The 17861-nt window shown below is 54.1% G+C and overlaps 1 protein-coding gene across 1 annotated transcript in view; it reads left to right on the forward strand.

Moving 5' to 3' along the window:
* The window catches only part of DLEC1 (DLEC1 cilia and flagella associated protein), a 91460-nt gene extending 73795 nt beyond the window's left edge, over window positions 1-17665 (forward strand). The window contains exons 20-37 of the mRNA XM_061196510.1: window positions 5238-5391; window positions 5801-5911; window positions 6884-7014; window positions 7513-7695; window positions 8484-8554; window positions 9017-9168; window positions 10408-10526; window positions 11064-11134; window positions 13502-13707; window positions 13782-13892; window positions 13990-14115; window positions 14226-14320; window positions 14515-14599; window positions 14782-15000; window positions 15975-16136; window positions 16904-17057; window positions 17268-17391; window positions 17476-17665. Of these exons, the coding sequence (XP_061052493.1) occupies window positions 5238-5391; window positions 5801-5911; window positions 6884-7014; window positions 7513-7695; window positions 8484-8554; window positions 9017-9168; window positions 10408-10526; window positions 11064-11134; window positions 13502-13707; window positions 13782-13892; window positions 13990-14115; window positions 14226-14320; window positions 14515-14599; window positions 14782-15000; window positions 15975-16136; window positions 16904-17057; window positions 17268-17391; window positions 17476-17593 (2392 nt within the window). The 3' untranslated portion in view covers window positions 17594-17665. The remainder of the gene's footprint in view (window positions 1-5237; window positions 5392-5800; window positions 5912-6883; window positions 7015-7512; window positions 7696-8483; window positions 8555-9016; window positions 9169-10407; window positions 10527-11063; window positions 11135-13501; window positions 13708-13781; window positions 13893-13989; window positions 14116-14225; window positions 14321-14514; window positions 14600-14781; window positions 15001-15974; window positions 16137-16903; window positions 17058-17267; window positions 17392-17475) is intronic.
* Window positions 17666-17861: the final 196 nt, after the last annotated feature.

The raw sequence follows: 17861 nt of genomic DNA on the forward strand, positions 1-17861 counted from the left end.
ATACTTTTCAATTTCAAGCTTTTTTTTTTTTTTTTTATGAATTGTTCCTTTTCTATAGTCATCTGTTATTGTCTTATGGATGCAACAGCCTCTCAGGTTACCCCGAGGAAACGAATTTTAGTTTCCTCAGATTCTGGTTTGGAATCTTGCTTCACTTTTTGGGTTTCTTTCTACATCTAATAATCCTTGGCTGCCCATTCCTGTTCTGAAGGAGGAAGTTGATTTGCATAAGGAGCCGGTGGTGTCAGTTTCCTCTGAGTATGTGGGTGCAGGTGTGGATGGAGTCCTTCTCCCAGGACTGAGTGTGTGTGAGTGTGTGTGAGTACCCTCAGAGCAGACAGCTTCCTGAATCCCGTAAAGGGAAGGGGCCTTTGGGGAAAAAAGCCCAAGACAAGCAGTTGAGGAAACCCACACTGGCCACCTACACGAATCAGTCCCTTCCTTCCTTCGTAAATAGGATCTTTTTGGTCGTTTTCCCTCGGAGACAGTTGAGAAGCCCAGTGTTCCTGCAGGATCTGCTGTGACCTCTCTCCAGGGCCACGCCAACATTCTTCACTGCAGGTGGGGTAAATCCTGCTGCAGGATTTACCAGTCTTCTGTGTGATGCCTGAGCTCTGGGAGCCAGGATAGCTGAACCCGCCACGCTAATCTCCCAGCGCTCCTTTAGTTACCTCCCCTGCTCTTTCCCCACAGCCCACCCTGCCTTGTGATGCCTCTCATTCCACTGTTACAGAATCTCTGCTTGGCCTTCTCCAGGGGTCTTAAGTAATAGTTTTGTTCTCCTCTGTTTTATCAGTTAATCTGATTACATCCTTTCTTTTAATTTTTTTCTCATTGGAATAGCATTATATTTACTTTGTTCTTTATTTAAAAATTTTCACAGATTATGCATAATGTTAACATAGTGTATCTTATTATAATAATGATATATGGGGCAAATATAATAGTTGCCAGTCGGGACCCACTCTCCATCCTTCTCCACCCTGCTCTCCTATTTCTTCTCTTCCTCAGCAACACTTGTTACAGTCTATCCTTCAATGGTACTCATTCTGGTGTGTGTGAAGTGATATTTCACTGAGGATTTGATTTGAATTTTCCTGATGGCAAATGATGTTTAGCATCTTTCATATGCTTATTGGTTATCTGTAGATCCCCTTTGGAGAACTATCTCTTGAATTCTGTGCCCATTTAAAAAAAATAAGGTTATTTGTCTTTTTATTATTGAGGTGCAAGTGTTCCTTTTTTTTTTTTTTTTGAGGTGGAAGTGTTGTTCTTTATGTATATTCTAGATACATGTCTATTATTAAGTATATGATTTTCAAATATTTTCTCCCATTCTGAGAATTGTCTTTTCACTTACTTGATGGTATGTATACTTTGAAGCACAAAAGTTTTAAATTTTGGTGAATTCCAATTTATGTATTTTTCTCTTTTGTTGCTTGTGCTTTTGGTGTTATATCTAAGAAACCATTGCCTAATGTCCCAAATATTTACTCACATGTTTTCTTCTGAGAGTTTTATAGTTTTAGTACTTATTCTTAGGTCTCTGATACGTTTTGAGTTAGTTTTTGTGTATGGTGTGAGAAAAGAATCCAAGTTCATTCTTTTCCAACTAGATAATCAGTTGTCTCAGTACTGTTTCTTAAAAAGACTTTTCTTTATCCATTGAATTGTCTTGGCACCCTTTGTCAAAAATCAGTTGACTGTAAACATGAGGGATTATTTATGGACTGTCAGTTCTGTTCCATTGATCTATAGGTCTGTTCTTATGCCATATCAACATTGTTTTGATTAATGTGGCTTTATAGTAAGTTTTGAAATCAGGAAGTATGAATTCTCCAACTTTGTTTTTCTTTCTCAAGATTGTTTTGGCTATTCTGGGTTCTTTGAATTTCTGTATGAATTTTAGGACCAGTTTATCAATTTCTGCAAAGAGCCAGCTGGGATTTTAATAGGGAGTGTATTGAATCTGCCAATCAGTTTGGGGAGTATTGCCATCCTGACAATATTAAGTCTTCCCATTCTTGAACATGAAATGTCTTTCCATTTATTTAGGTCTTTTCATTTCTTTCAGTGAGGTTTTCAGTGTACGAGTCTTGTACTTTTTTTGTTAAAGTTATTCCTACGTATTGTATCATTTTTGATGCTTTTGGAAATGAACTTTTCTTAATCACATTTTATTATTATTCATTGTTAGTGTGTAGAAATACAAATAGTTTTTTGTATATTGACCTTGTATCCTACAACCTTGCTGAACACATTACTTCTAATAGTTTTCTAAATAGAAGATCATGTCGTCTGCATTTAGAGATAATTTTACATCTTCCTTTCCTTTTTTTTTCTTTTAAATTTTTATTTATTTATTTATTTATTTTTGGCTGTGTTGGGTCTTCGTTGCTGCGCACAGACTTTCTCTAGTTGTGGCGAGCGGGGGCTACTCTTCGTTGTGGTGCATGGGCTTCTCTTTGCGGTGGCTTCTCTTGTTGTGGAGCATGGGCTCTAGGGCACATGGGCTTCAGTACTTGTGGCGTGCAGGCTCAGCAGTTGTGGCTCGCAGACTCTAGAGCGCAGGCTCAGTAGTTGTGGCGCACAGGCTTAGTTGCTCTGCGGCATGTGGGATCTTTCCGGACCAGGGCTCGAACCCGTGTCCCCTGCATTGGCAGGCAGATTCTTAACCACTGAGCCATGAGGGAAGTCCCTACATCTTCCTTTCCAATCTGGATGCCTTTCCTTTCTATTTCCTGCCTAATGGACCTAATAATACTCCAGTACAGTGTTGAATGAAAGTGGCAAGGGTGGACGTCCTTGCCTTGTTCCCGATCTTAAAAGGAAAACATTGTCTTTCACCTTTAAGTATGATATTAGCTGTAGGCTTTTTGTAGATGTCCTTTATCAGGTTGTGGAAGTTCCCTTCTATTCCTAGTTTGCTGATTGTTTTTCTCATGAAAGAACGTTAGATTTCATTGAATGTTTTTTCTGCGTCTTTTGAAATAATCATGCCATTTTTGTCCTTTTTTAAATTAATGTGGTGTTTTTCACTAATTTTTGCATATTAAACCAAAAATTTTATTTCTTATTTGACCTATTGTTTATTTAGGAGTGTGTTGTTTAATTTACACATATTTTTGTTTCCCAAATTATTTTCTGTTGTTGATTTTTAACTTGATTCTCTTGTTGGAGAACATACTTTGTATAATTTCAGCCTTTTAAATCTGAGGCTTGTTGTATGAGCTATCTTATGGTCTGTTCTAGAGAATATTCCACGTACACATAAGAAACATTTTGCTGTTGTTGGATAGAGTGTTGTATAGAGGTCTGGTTGGTTTATAGTGTTAAGTCTTCTATTTCCTGTTCATCTTCTGCTTAGTTGTTCTGTCCACTATTTAAAATGAGGTATTGAAATCTCTAATCATTATTTTTGAATTGTCAGTTTCTCCCTTCAATCCTGTCGTTTTTTGCTTCAAGTATTTTGGAACACTGTTGTTAGACATGTGTATTTATAATTGTAATGTCTTCCTGATGGATTGACCTTTTTATAATTATAAAATACCCTTCTTTGTCTCTAGTAACAATTTTTGTCCTAAAGTCTATTTCATCTCACATTAAAATAGCTACTATAGCTCTCTTTTGGGTACTGTTTGCAGTATATTTTTCCATCCTTTTACTTTCAGCGTATTTGTGTCTTTGAATCTAAGGTGTCTCTTGTAGACAGTATACAGTGGGATCATTTTTTTTAATGTATTTTGCCAATCTCTATCTTTTGTTTGGCTTTTGAATCTGTGACCTATCTCAGTATCGTTCTGTGGCTATAAAAAGATAGCATGATAACTGCAATTAAACCTCATTTTCAAATATATTTTACAGCTCTTTATGGGGACAAGTCTTTTCTTCCTTGGTATTCTTGAAGATTGCCAAGCTGGCCAAGATGGTAAAGGTTTTTTTTGTCTTTTGGAAAAATCCTTTATTATTGAACAAAGTGAACAGCGCTCAGAAATTTATGGCCCCCCCCCAAAAAAATGGGGGCGGGGAGGAGGTTAAAAAAAAAGAAGATAGCATGAGACATCCTTGTAATGGGACCGTTCTGTGTCTTGACTGTGGTGGTGTCATGCGTATCTGCCTGTGATAAAATTGCGTAGAAGTAAATACACACAAACGAGTCCACGTAAACCTGATGGGGTCTGAGTAAGATTGCTGGATTGTATCCGTCTTGGTCTCCTGCTTGTGACATTGTGCTGTAGTTAGGCAAGATGTTACTATTGGGAAATTGGGTGAAGAGTGTACTGGATCTCTTTGTATTTTTTTTTTTTCGTTACAGCTGCATGTGAATCTACAGTTATTTCAAGATAAAAAGTTAAAAGCAAAATGCATGTTATCTCCATTCCTTATATAAGAAAAAAAATACTCTCAGTTATATTTGTGTGGGTCTATTTCTAGGTTTTCTACATTGTTCCATTGATCTGTTGTATACATCCCTCCACCAATAACACACTATCTTGATTGCTGTAGCTGTATAGTAAGTCTTAACATCCAGTAATTTCCCACTTTATTCTTTTTAAAAATTGTTTAGTCTGTGTCCTTTATCTTTCTATATAAATGTTATAATAAGCTTGTCTATATCTACAAAAATCCTGGCTAGGGGTTTGATAAGAATTGTGTTAAACTTAATAGATCAATTTGGGGAGAACTGACATCTATGTTGAGTCTTTTAATCCATGAACATGATTTATGCCTCTCTGTAGTCATCTTCGATTTCTTTCATTGGTGTTTTCGTAGTTTTCAGCACACAAATTCTATACATGTTTTATTAGATATTTACCAAAGTGTTTCAATTTTTTGAGCAATTATAAATGGTATTATATTTTTAACTTCTGTTTCTACACGTTCTTTGTTAGCCTGTAAAAATGTGATTGATTTTGGAGTTCCCTGGCTGTCCAGTGGTTAGGACTCCGTGCTTTACTGCCGAGGGCCCGGGTTTGATCCCTGGTCAGGGAACTAAAAATCCCACAAGCCGCCTGGCGCAGCCAAAAAAAAAAAAAAGTGATTGATTTTTATGTGTTGATTTTTACCCTGTCACTTTGCTGACTCACTCATTAGTTCTAAGATTTAAAAAAAATAGATTCCTTGGGATTTTCTACGTAGGAAAATCTGCACATAGGGAGGAGTTGTCATCTGCACTTAGGGAGGAGTTTTAATTCTTCCTTTCTGTTGAGTATGCCTTTTATTTCCTTGTGTTCCAGCCACCTGCCTGTGTATGCGGAGGTGCAGGAGCCCTACGTGTACCTGCAGAGCAGCCAGGTGGAGGTCACCAACCTCTACCTGGGTGTGCCCACCAAGACGCCTGTCACACTCATCAATGGCACGCTCCTGCCCACCCAGTTCCACTGGGGCAAGGTGGGTGAGCCCACGCTGTCGGGCCCTAGGCCTGCAACCCTCAGCCCCAGAGGCCTGTGTGGAGGGGGACATTGCCCCCCAGACACCTCCCAGAACAGATTACTGCCCCTGGGGCTGACTCTGCCGCCTGCCCCAGGTGCCACGGCAGACAGGGCCACGTCCCTGTTCCCTATCACCCTGGGCCTCCCAGGGTGGCTTATTTAGTCCGGGATGAGGTCCACCTGTGGTGGGAGAGGAGAGGAGAGGGACCTGTGGTTTATCCCCACTCAGGAGCACCCCACCCTGCTGGTCTCGCTGGGGGCCCCCAGTCCGCCAGCCTCCCCAGAGTATGCGGCGGTGCTGAGCCCTCTGTCTGGACCCCGGGTCCATCCTGGAAGCCCAGCACGTGACCCACCCATGTGTCTGCCAGCTCCTGGGGCTCCAAGCAAGCTTCTGCACAGCAAAAGTCTCCCCCAGGCATGGCATGCTGGGCCCCAGTGAGGAGCGCCAGCTCAGCCTGGAGTTGACTGCTCGTACCCAGGTGAGTGAGGGCTCAGGGGCCTGCGTGCCCAGGAAGGTCCCCCGGCTGCCTGCGTCTGTGCCTGCCAGGAGGTCTACCCCAGACCCCTCTCCTGGGCTGTGTCAGTGGGGAAGAGACTTCTTGCATTTGGGTCTGGGCTCCCCATTCCCACTGGGCCTGCTGTCTAGGGACACAGGGCCTGGATGTGCCCTGACATCCTTGGGCACCACCTTTAGCCCTCGCCAGGCCATTCTCTTTGGAACAGGTGGGCCCAGCTTTCCAGCTGCCCGGAGATGCTGAGCAGAGCTGCTGCCCACGGCGGGCCCTGTGCTGGGTGCTGCAGGGGAGTCTGAGCGGCACCCAGGTTCCTCCCAAGAAGGACACAGCTTCTCCTGGGTGCAGCCCACAGGAAGGCCATTGGGCCGAATGTGCTCAGTACTTGGGTGGTTGCCGGCTATCCGTTTGTGGTTCTTGTGGGGAAAGAAACTTCTTCCTCGCAGGGTCTAGCAGCCCCAGGTCCCAGTCCTCTCTGGCGAACATGTGGACGGTGGGCTTTCTTACACAGCTGAGCCTGAGCTCGAGGGCCACGGCCGGGCCCAGGCCTGGCACAGAGCAGACCTCACGCAGGAAGGGCTTGATTTCTATGGTAGCAGCTTCATCAGGATAAATGTGCGGCTTCTCCAGAGGTCCGCTTGGAGGGGTCTCCTTCACGTGGGCCTGCCCAGATATTTGGAGCCGACTCACAGCCAGGAGCCCTGAGGAAGGGGCCAGGCCTCCGGGGGGGCAAGGGTGGGCTGACAGGCCGGGTCTGGGCATAGTGGCCCACTGGAGGGTCTGGGAGCCCTTCCACAGAGATGAGCCTGGACAAGACCTTTGGGTCGAGCGCCCCCCCAAGCACCCTCCTGTGCTGCGGGAGCCCATCTGAGGCCCCTCTGCTGAGGCCAAGCCCTGGGCTTTACCTGAGTGATGCATTCCCGGTGGGCTTCCTTATAGGAAGAGTTGATGGACCTGGCCCTCCCTTGTAACGTGTCGGGCATGAAGGAGCCACTGGTTCTGGGCATTTCCGGGAAACCCCGGGGACTGCAGGTGGCCATCGCCATCTCTGCAGAGGACGGTGACAGCAGGTGAGCCCAGGGCAGGCCCGGGGCCTGGGGGCTGAGGCAGCCGTTCAAAGGACCGGCCTTGAGGTGGTACCAGCCTCCTCCCCGTGATTCCCGCGGCCGGGAAAAGGCCCCTCACAAACTCTCTGGGGACAGCCCCGTCCACCCCATCACTGCCTTCTCTGTGGTCTTTCCCCACACACCGGAGGCGTGGTGTTCAGGCGGGGAGGAGACGGCAGGGGACGGGGCTGTGGGTGCCTTGGGCTTTCCCACGCAAGGCCCGGCAACTGGGAGACAGGCCAGTCTGCCCCCGGCCAGGGAGAGCCTGGGGGGTTTGCGGCCTCTCTTGGCATCGTGGGTGGGCGAGGCGGGTGTGTCTGTGGGGTGGCAGCTTAACGAGGGCTTGGAGGATGCAGCCTGGTTTCCGGGTGTGTCCGGCGCCCCCAACCCCAGGTGGCTCGCTGGGCAGGGCCGAGGGTGGCATGTAACCTGGTGCTCACGGGCTCGGGGCGGTGTTGCCAGCACAGAGCTGTGGCCAGGCCACCCGGAGAGGCTCCACCTGGACTTCGGCTCAGCAGTGCCGCTGCGGACCCGCGTGAATCGCCAGCTCATCCTGACCAACTGTTCCCCGATACAGACCCCTTTTACCCTCAAGTTTGAGTACTTTGGGAGCCCTGCAAACAGCCTGCGCCAAAAACCCAGCCGGTAAGTCTGGTTTCTTTCAGAGGCTGTTTCTGGGGAGGATGTGGCCCGCTGAGGTGGAGGGCTTCGGACAGGCCAGGTGGTACTGGGGCCCGCGGACGAGGGAGAGGTTATTGTAGGTGGAGGGAACTGTGGGCAGAGATACAGCGAGGCACGCTGCAAAGCTGTAGCTCGGAATCAACTGCAGTGAAAGTATTTACACCGAGAGGTTGGCTAAGTTTACCAGCACCCCGCTGCAGACGCCTCGCCACCAAAGCTCCTAGGGCGGGGGTGGGAGTGGGGGAGTGGTGGTGGGAGCTTCAGAACCACCAACTGCTGGTGTCGCAGGGCACCAGGAACAGCTCCTGAGCCATTAACTTGCCCATTGCAGAAAGTTAGCATGTGTTCAATGTGGGACAGATATCAGCAGGAAAGAGTGGAAACGGCCTGTTGCAGAAGGCTGGACAAGGGTTGGGGAGTCTGGGCTGGGTTTGCATCCAGGGGTCACCAAGGTGCAGAGCCTGGGGATCGGGGTCCCTGCCCTGGAGCCCTCCTGAGTTTGTTGGGAGGCAATCCCTGAGGCTGGCAGGCGGCCTGCAGCTGGGATGCTTTGGGTGGTAGGGGTGCAGCGGGAGCAAAGACCACAGACAGAGGTGAAGAGGAGGCCTGACCAGCTCTCCCCTGGGAGGAGCAGGCAGGGCCACCTTCCTCCGCTGGGCACCTGGGGGGATGCTGGTTGCCAGAGGAGGTGGCTCAGGTCTGGGGAAGGGCCCGGATGGCTTGATGTGATTTCCATGTCCCGTCTTGTCAAGCCCCGGCATGCCTCCTGCCCTGCTGAAGATGGCTCGGATGCGGGAGCTCTTGGCCAAGCGAGAGCAGCTGGGTAAGAGTCCCAGGTCAGGCGCTGAGCCCAGGCCTGGCCAGAGCGGCGTTTCGCGTGGCCTTCCAAGGAGGTGGGCCAGTTGCTGCAGGAGGGGACCCTGACCAGAGACCACTTCTCAGCGCCTTTTCTAGCAAGGTCCCTGAGATGACTGTGGCCCTCCACCTGCCAGTGCCCCCTCTTTTAAACGAGGCCATCCCCTTGCCAGGGCGTACGGCTTGTGCACAGGGCCTGGCTTTGATTTGGGAGGGGTGATGGCTCAGAAGGGAGGGCTGAGGCTCGGCCCTTGTGGGAGGTGAGAGAAGCTGGACCCTGGGCCCCAGGCTCCCAGGAGGAGGGTCTGTTTAGCCAGACCAAGGAGAGGCTGTAGGTTGGCTTGTCTGGTTCAGTGCTTTGCTGATGCTTGAGGGTTTGGACCTCTTTCCTGCCCTGGGGCCTGAATCCCCGTTTCTGGTTCTTCTGCAGAGTTTATGGAAAGCATGCTGTCCCACGGGAAAGGAGCTGCCTTCTTTCCCCACCTCTCCCAGGGCGTGCTGGGGGCCCACCAGAAGCTTGGCATTGACCTCACAGCCTGTGCGAACATGTGGGGCGAGTACTGGGACAGCCTCATCTGCACAGTAAGGAAACAAAGTAAACGTGTCCCAAATCCCAGGCTACTGAGTTATTGCACAGAAGATTTTCTTGAACTATTTAGTAAATTGGATGGGTTAGTTATAGTAGATATTTGCTTTAAATTGTGCTGTGCCCAATGACAAAGAGTTGATCACCTTAATATACAAAGCGTTTCTTAACTAACAATAAGGGGGGCAAAAGCATCCCAAATAGGCAAAGGGTTTGAATAGGGAATTCAAGAATGACAAATAGAGATGGCCAGTGAACATGAAACATGTCACCGGCACTGGTAACTAAAGAAGTGAGAGTTAAACCACTGAAATACTAGTCTTTGTGAGATTAGCAAGGTTCAAAAGTTGTCAGTGAAGGTGCAGGGGAAAGGTACTCACGTGCACGGCGAGGCTGGCTGGGAAATGTGTGGCACCCTTCGGAGGCACTTCTGCAGGGCGCTGGGGACACACAATTAAGGTTGCCCCAAGGAAAGGAGTGGATACAGGGAACGGATAAATTCATACCAGGCTTCCTTTTCTTCTCAGTGTTGTTTGTAATAGAGGGGGGAAAAAAAAGGAAACAGTGTAAACATCCATGTCCGTCAGGAGAAGATCGGATGAAAACATTAGGCTACATCCATGCCGTGGGATTCCGGACAGCCCCTTAAATGATGCTGTAAACCTTCATTAGTAAAATTATCATATGTTGTAAAGAGAAAAGAGATTACCAAAACAAAGCATGCCCAGAATGCTCTTCATTTGTATCTGTGTTTTATGCACACAAGTCTGTCTAGACAGTGGTACACTGAAATGTTAACAGTGAGTCATGCTGGGGGGGGGGCAGGATCATGGGTGAAATACATTCTATTTTAAATTTTAAAAAGACATTTATCACCTCTTATTAGCAGAGAAAAATAATAAAGTTATTTCCATTTAAAAGATAAAGAAATTTAATCAAAGGGGCCATAAGAGGCCAAAGTCTCTCAGCCTGGGAGATCCGTGCAGTCGGAGGGCTGGGCGGGAGAGCAGAGACGGGAGGGCAGGACAGGGAAGCCGGGGCTGGGAGGCCAGGCCTTTGGGGGGTCTGGGGTGAGCGTCAGACAGGGGGCAGTGAGTCCTCGCCCAGTTGCGACCAAGCTTTGGGGACCCTGGGCTGGCTGGAGGAGGGAGGGCCTGTCACAGAGGGGATGGGGAGCCAGGGGATGCGGTAGCAGCTGGTGACGAGAGCGATGCATGATTGGTGTGTGTTTGCAGGTGGGAGACCTGCCTCCAGCGGTCATCCCGGTGCACATGGTGGTGGTGGGCTGCCCCATCAGCTCCCACAGGACCGCCCGCTACACCACTGACCAGATCCAGAAGGAGCCTGTTGTCAGGTATCCCTGCCTCGCCCCCGCCCGCCTCCTGCTCTAACCCTTGAAACCCTCTGGCCTCCACCCCGGGCTGCCCACGCCAACTCATTGCCGTCCCGCCGGCCCAGGGCCACTTGGTGCCACCCAGCTCGAAAGCCCCAGGCCAGGGCTACCCCAGAGGAGAGAGGCCTCAGGGGGCACGCCGTGACCTGCACATCTCCGCGGGCTTTGCGGGGACAGGAGTAGCGAGTAGTCACTGTGGTCTGAGGTCAGGGCCGGACTCGGGACCCCTCACTCCAACTGCGTTGGGGTCTGTGTGGTTGGTCAGTGCGGTTGCAGGGTGGGTGGGGTTTACTGGTGAGCAGCCCTGGCTCATGGTTCACCGGGCACCGCATGGGGAGGGCCTCCAGCCCTGGGGCTCGGTGACACTGGGCTGAAGACAGACCGCTGTGGGGCCTCCTGCCTGCCTGAGCCCCGGCCCCGGCCCTCCTCTCTCAGGTGAGCTGGCCTGTGGGGTGTGCGCTGGCTGTGGCCCTGCTGACCCTCGTCTCCTGTCTTCAGGTTCGGCACCCGGGTCTCTGGAGGAGACACAGTCACCCGGATCCTTCGCCTGAGTAATTCCAGCCCCTGTGGTGAGATGCTCACGAGAGAAGTCGGGTCTCTTGCTGCAGGCTCTGCCGTGTGGTGGGCCAGGCTGGGAGGGAAGATTGGGGTGGGGGGAGCTGATGGCCCGCGACCTGGAGCCAAGTGGGCTGGGGTACGGAGGGAGGCCCCTGAGGGCCAACGTCAGGAGTGGCCAAGCCAGTCTTGGGTTGTCAGAGCCACTTCCACCCAAGAAGACAGAACTTGCCCTTGCCTGTAGGACCTGGGGTCTCCCAGTGTCCATGGGCCACAGATGCCCTCCCCTGGTCGGGTTCACTTTGCATAGGGACAGGCACTTGTAGGGGACACCTTTTCTCTTCCCTTCAGCCAGCAGCCCCCGAGCTATTTGCCAGGTGCTGTGCAAGGGGCTGGGGATACAGAGGCAACAGGACAGCAGGGGCTGTGCCTGATGGGCAGGACGGACGTGACCATGGGCTGCCAGCGTAGAGTGCACTGAGTGCGACTATGGGGGCGGCCAGAGTGCTGGGGGTCTGTGTCAAGGGCCATCAGGCTGAGGCCAGGAGCAGAGTGACCCAGCTGGGACTGAGGGAGCATATGGGCCACAGGAAGAGCCAGGGCCAGCTGAGAACCAGAGTCTCCCGGGGATTATTTAAAGCACCTTGAGGCTGGGCCACCCCAGAGCAAGTGAACCAGAGTCTCTAGGGGCAGGGCCTGGGCACTGCAGTTTTTAAGCTCCTTGGGGACTCAAGGGAACATCCTGTTGGTGGAAGAGAATGGCCACTCTGTGACCTTGCTTATTTTTGTCCACTGGATCTGTGCATTTGGGGTGTATTGGACCACTCTAATCATATCTTTATCAAGTTCTTCTGGCGTTTGTAGTTTTGCTGTACGTTTTTAGCTTCTGTATTGTTAGATGCACTTGACAACTAATGATGCCTCTTCTCACCCTGTAACCTTCCTCTTTGGCCCCTTCAGTGCTTAAATCCCACCTTGCCAAATAGCAACATTGCTCCCCCTGGTTGCGTACTGGCATTTGCCTGGTATGTCCTTGCCCAGCCCTCTGTTTTCACCCTTTATGACTTTGATGTGTGTTTCTTTGTAAACAGCCAAGAGCTGAGCTTTAGAAAACCTAATCTATGTATTTCTTATTTTATGATTTATTTCACTGTTATTTTTCTACTTTCTTCGTTTTGCTTTTTGTGACTTGTTTTCCCTTTAATTTGGGATTTCTCTTCTACTTTCCTGGTTACCGTTGCTTCCTTGGGGCTCATCATCACATGCACATTTCTCCTTACCTGAAAGTGAGATTGTCCTCTGAACTGGAGAGTATGGAGGCCATTGGTGGCCTTGGTGAGAGTGATTCTGTGCGTGAAAGAGGCAGATACCAGGTAGTAACCCTAGGGACTACATGTTTGGGGACCTTGCGTGGGCATGTTTCCACCAGGTGTTCATTCCCCAGGGGCAAGCCATGAATCTGAGGTGAGCTGGGAGTCGGGGGAGGCGCTCATGGATTGTTCATCCTCCAAGCTTGCTGTGGAGAGGAGAGGTGGTACTGGAAAGGTCTGGCAGAGAGAAGCTTGTTTAAGTGCTGTGGGGAAGCAGCCAGGAGAGAGGGGAGATGGGACACATCTGGCCCCTGAGAAGAGGGGTGTAGGGATGGGGTAGATGCAGACAGATGGGGGGCTCCGGGCAGGACTTTCTTCTGGGAGGTGAGGTGGGACCACCCACTGAGTGCCAGAGGAGACCAGGGAAGACAGTGTCGTGGTGCAGGTAGGCAGGGACGGCTGAGCAGGAAAACAGTGATGGGCAGAGTGGGGGCACAGTTTAGGTTGGGGACATTTATGGGGGTGGCATGTTGTTTAGGATGCGGGGGACTTGCTCACTGGGGCCTACACGGTCGGTTCCGTTCCCCCAGGGTTAGATTTTTGCCCAGTGGGTACAAGGATGGGGGCAAAGAGAGAGATGAGAAACCTGGCCAGACAGTTGCCAGTGGCAGCCCCCAGAGACTCGCCTGGCTGGGGAAGGAAGTGAAGGCAGGCGGGCGCTAAAGGATGGAGGGGAGGCAGGGGACACGGGGGGTGAAGGGCCCAGGGGTCAGCAAATAGGCCGGAAGGAAAGCAGGGTGTGGGGAGAGCACAGGGAGCCGGATTTCTGCATCTGGACATGAAACCTGGTCTTGTGATCCAGAGGGCAAGCGCTGATGGAGCCGATGGCACAAGCCTGTAGACTCTCCTAAGACCAGAATTGCCTGGAAGTGACATTGGGAAGCCAGGCTCCCTCCACCCTGACTGTGGGAGACCCGGCAGCCTCCGGGGGCTGCGGGGAGTGGGGGGGGGGCCCAGGGAAGAGTCTGCCCCTTCCTTATCCCTCGCCTGTCTCCCCCACGTCTGCCCCAGACATCCGCCTGGACTGGGAGACCTACGCTCCAGAGGACAGGGAGGACCGGCTGCTGGAGCTGCTGGTGTTCTACGGGCCACCCTCCCCGCCGCGGGACCAAGCTGGGAGCGACCGCCAGTGCCCTGAGGCCCCTGAGAGCAGCAGCTCCTTCTGGTCCCCAAGTCCCTCTGACGTGTCCAAGTCCAGCCGTGAAGCTGCCCAGCCTGTGAGCAGTGGTGGCGGGAGGGCTGCTGGGCTGTGGCCAGTGGGCCGTGAGCCTCAGTGACTCCTGGACCACAGGCTGAGGGCGGCTCCAGTGCCAGCACCTCCCAGGAAATCATCTCGGTCACCCTGCAGGGGCGCGAGGGGGTGCCCTCTGACCAGCTGTTCTCCATCAGCCCCAAGCAGGTGGTGAGTTGGGGCGGGGCTGGGAGCTGGGGGGGGGGGGGGCGTGTCCCCCTGGCCGGGAGGGACAGGCGGCGCTGAGGCTGCTGTGCGCGTCTGCCAGGTGGTCCCCGCAGGGGGCAGCAGCACCATCCGCATCTCCTTCACACCCGTGGTCCTGGGCCCCGACGTCCTGCACAAGGTGGAGTGTACTGGCTCCGCCCTGGGCTCCATGAGCTTGGATGACGAGGTGAGCGCTCCTGGCCTGGGGAGGGCCCCCACCACTGCCTCTCCCTGGGGCAGCTCGCCCGCTGCCTGCTCAGCTCGGCCACCGCCCGTGATCGGGCTTGGGCTCGGCAGGTGGAGAGGGAGCTCCCGGGGAGGAGGCGCCGCCTGCAGGGCTCGGCTGTGGGACCCGTGAGGCTGCACCTGCACGGCTACGTGAGGCCCGCGCGGTGAGTTGGCTGGGCTGCCTGGCCTCCCTGCGGCCTGCTGTGGGTGTCAGCCTTCCCCGGCACTGCTGGGGACCAGACAGGGTCCTGGGAGCAAGAGAATGGGGACGGGAGGGAGAAGCTGGCGGATGAGTGCGGGGAAAGGCCGGCCAGGGTCAGCTGAGCCCCAGAAGCCCAGCCGTGCCTGTCGCTGGCAGGCTGAGCGTGGAGCTGGACTCCGGCGGCAGCATGGTGTTCTGGCGCCAGGCCAGCGACCTCATCCCCGAGCAGCGCTGTGCTGGGGTGAGTGTGCCGCAGCCCCGGCCCTCCCGAGCTACCCAGTCCCCAGACGTCTCCCGCGGCGCCCTGTGGGGCACAGGCCTGACAGCCCGGGTCCCCTCCCCCAGGGCCCGCCACCCCCCACCCGAGTCAGGGGCTCTGGAGGGCAGAACTGAGTCCCCTCCCCGACCTCTGTGGCCGCCCAGGTGCTGAGTGAGCTGGTGACCACCCACCACCTGAAGCTGATCAACACCACGGAAATCCCACACTACTTCCGGCTCCTGGTCTCCAGGCCCTTCTCTGTTTCTCAAGATGGGGTGAGCCGCAGCCACAGGGCTCCCAGCCCCAGCTGGAAGCAGGAGTGCAAGGAGGGGACAGCAGCAGCCGGCAAGCAGCTGGTACTCTACCCACAGGAGAACATGCTGGTCAGTGGGAGCTTCTGTGGTCCCTGCCTACAGTGGGCACACTCACCTGGGCTGGGGCTCACCTTCCTCTCACGTTCGCGCACGCAGCACCCTCCAGGTCTGGACGTAGACACAGACAGTGGTATCCACACACGAACCACACGCTTGGCCCCGCCGTGCGCTGTGCGCTCAGGGGCGGACCCCCATCACACGCACCACGTCCGGCAAACCCCTCCGCACGGGGGCCCTCCACGCACAGGAACGCCCAGACCTATCAGTGTGGACACTCGCGAGTCCCAGACACACCAGACCCTGCCCTTCGTCCCCTCCGCCAGTGTCCTGGTCCTGTGAGCACCTCCACGCGGCACAGAACCCCCCTTCTCGTGTGCCCTCACGCAGGGTTTCATCACCATCTTTCCATAAACATAAGGCACACCAGAAACACAGTTCCCCAGGCCCTACTGCCAGAGATGATAAGATCTGGGCTGAGGCCCAGGAACCCGTTTTCCTAACAGGTGCCTTGGATGAATCTGTGGAGCTGGGTCCACAGACCTGGGTTTGGGAGCCACGTGTCCAAGCCCCATCCTGTTGGGCCCAAGTTACATCCTAGCCCCCAGATACCCACTCATGCTCCCCCAGCCCCCTCCCCACAGCCTCCAGGGTGACCCCTGAGGAAGGCAAAGCTGACTGCACGTCCCCCCTGGCAGGGGCTCCTCACTGCCCTCAGGACAAAGACACAGGCCTGACTTGGGCCTACAGGCCTGCCCGCAGCCCTGGTCATGCGAGCGGAGCCGCCCACTCCTCCGGCCTCTCAGCTCCCGAGGGCCGCTCAGCCCTGTCCCCGGTACTGATGGGTGCTGGGCAGGGAGCAGGGCACAGTGTGAGGAGTGAATGCACCAGCCAGGGTCCGCGGGAGGGAAGGATGGAGCTCTGGGTGGGGAGGCTGCCGCCCACCTCCAGCAGTCTGAGGTGACAGCCTGTCCACATCCGCTCAGGTGAACGTGTCCTTTTCCCTCTCCCTGGAGCTGCTCTCCTATCAGAAGCTCCCGGCTGACCAGATGTTGCCTGGAGTGGACATTCAGCAGAGCACGAGTGGAGAGAAACAGATGGTCTTCACTCAGAATCTGCTTCTGGAATACAGCAACCAGACCACTCAGGTGAGTCCCAGGCCTGCCTCATGTGTTCAGGTGGGGTCAGAGGAGGACACACCCCAATAGCCTGCCCTGGAAGAGGCCTGGCACGTGGAGAAATGAGGGTCATCCATCCTTACCTGTCTTAGGAGCTCAGAGCGAGGTGGGGTGCTGTAGGGTGCAAAATCAGGGAAGGCTTCCTGGAGGAGGAGGTGGCATGTGACGCCTGCACACCGTTTAACGGAGAGAGAAGGGAAACCAGGCCAAGGGAACGGCCTGATGGGTGGGTACAGTGAGCAGCTGAGGGGCGCCTCCTGGGCGCGTGTGGGACCGCGAGCACCAGGTGAGAACACCACGGGCCTCGTTCTTGTTCTGTGGACTGTGACAGCGCCACACCACAGCCCCGTGAGCGTCCGAGTTGGAGAGGCCAAGGGAAAAGGTGAGATGGCCCAGAGCCCAAGAGGAGCAGAGGGCTAGATGAGAGGGGAGAGGAAGGCAGTAGGGCGGCCCGACCAGGGAGCAGAAACCACAGAGCTGGATCCAGGGCAGGGGTGGCAGGGGAGTCAGAGGGGAGCAGATGGCGCCTTTCTGGCCCTTTTCCTGCCCAGAATCCCACCAGCATCCCCCGGCTTTAGACGCTGGCCCCCTTCCACCAGCCGTGGTGCTGCCTGTACGTTCCTCAGAAGCTGCAGTACTTGGGGTCGGCAGGGCCCCTGTGTCCCTGGCTCAGAGCCCAGTGGGAGTGGGTAAGGTCACCTAGTCCCCACCAAGTTAAAGGCTCTGTCCCCCCCAAGGTGGTGCCCCTGCGGGCCGTCGTGGCCGTGCCCGAGCTGCAGCTCTCCACCAGCTGGGTGGACTTCGGGACCTGCTTCGTGAACCAGGGCCGCGTCCGGGAGGTCTACCTGATGAACCTGAGCGGCTCCCGGAGCTACTGGACCGTGTTGACAGGTGTGCCATGCCCTCCTCCCTGCTCCCCCGTGCGGCTGGGCCGAGACCCCCAGGAAGGGGCCTGTGTGCCCTGTCCCTGCAGGCTGGCTCCCCAGGGCTGGGCCCACCTGAGAATTCATGGGCAGGAGCAGAGGCCCACCCCCGAGATGCGGGCAGTGGGCCGAGCGTGGAGCTGGCTGTGCTCCTGCGTGTCCCCTTCCCCTCATGCAGGCCAGCAGGAGCCAGACAAGGACCCTGTTGCCTTCAGGGTCTCCCCAAGCAGCGGGCTGCTGGAGGCACGACCGGTCAACGCACCCCCCACCTCCGTCCCCCTCCAGGTTTCCTTCACCGCCAGGTACAGCCCTCCCAGCCTCGCTGGCGCTGCCTCTGGAGCCCTGGCCCAGGGCCCCCTCCTCATCTCAGCCCCTGCTCCCCACAGGAGCTGTGAGCTGTACGAGTCCACGCTGGTGGTGGAAGGCGTGCTCGGCGAGAAATCCTGCACCCTGCGGCTCCGGGGCCGAGGCTCGTACGACGAGAGATATGCGTCACCCTACTAGCTCTGAGCCTCCGCGCTCAACCCCCAATACTGGAAATAAACACGGCCCAGAGCTATGGAGCAGGTTTACTGGGCAAGGGCACCTACTGGAGGACCTCTGAACAGCTCCTGGGATGGAGGGACCCCCCCCCCCCCACCACCACTTCCAGGCCCTGCGCCCTGTGTCCTCAGAGCTAATACAAAGGGTAGGCCATGCCCCTGTGGAGACCAGGGCAGTTAAGAGTCAGTCAGTATTCAGATTCAGCAGAGGCAAGACCAGCATAGCAAGA

Source organism: Eubalaena glacialis, chromosome 7, assembly GCF_028564815.1.
Source record: "Eubalaena glacialis isolate mEubGla1 chromosome 7, mEubGla1.1.hap2.+ XY, whole genome shotgun sequence".
Taxonomy (NCBI): domain Eukaryota; kingdom Metazoa; phylum Chordata; class Mammalia; order Artiodactyla; family Balaenidae; genus Eubalaena; species Eubalaena glacialis.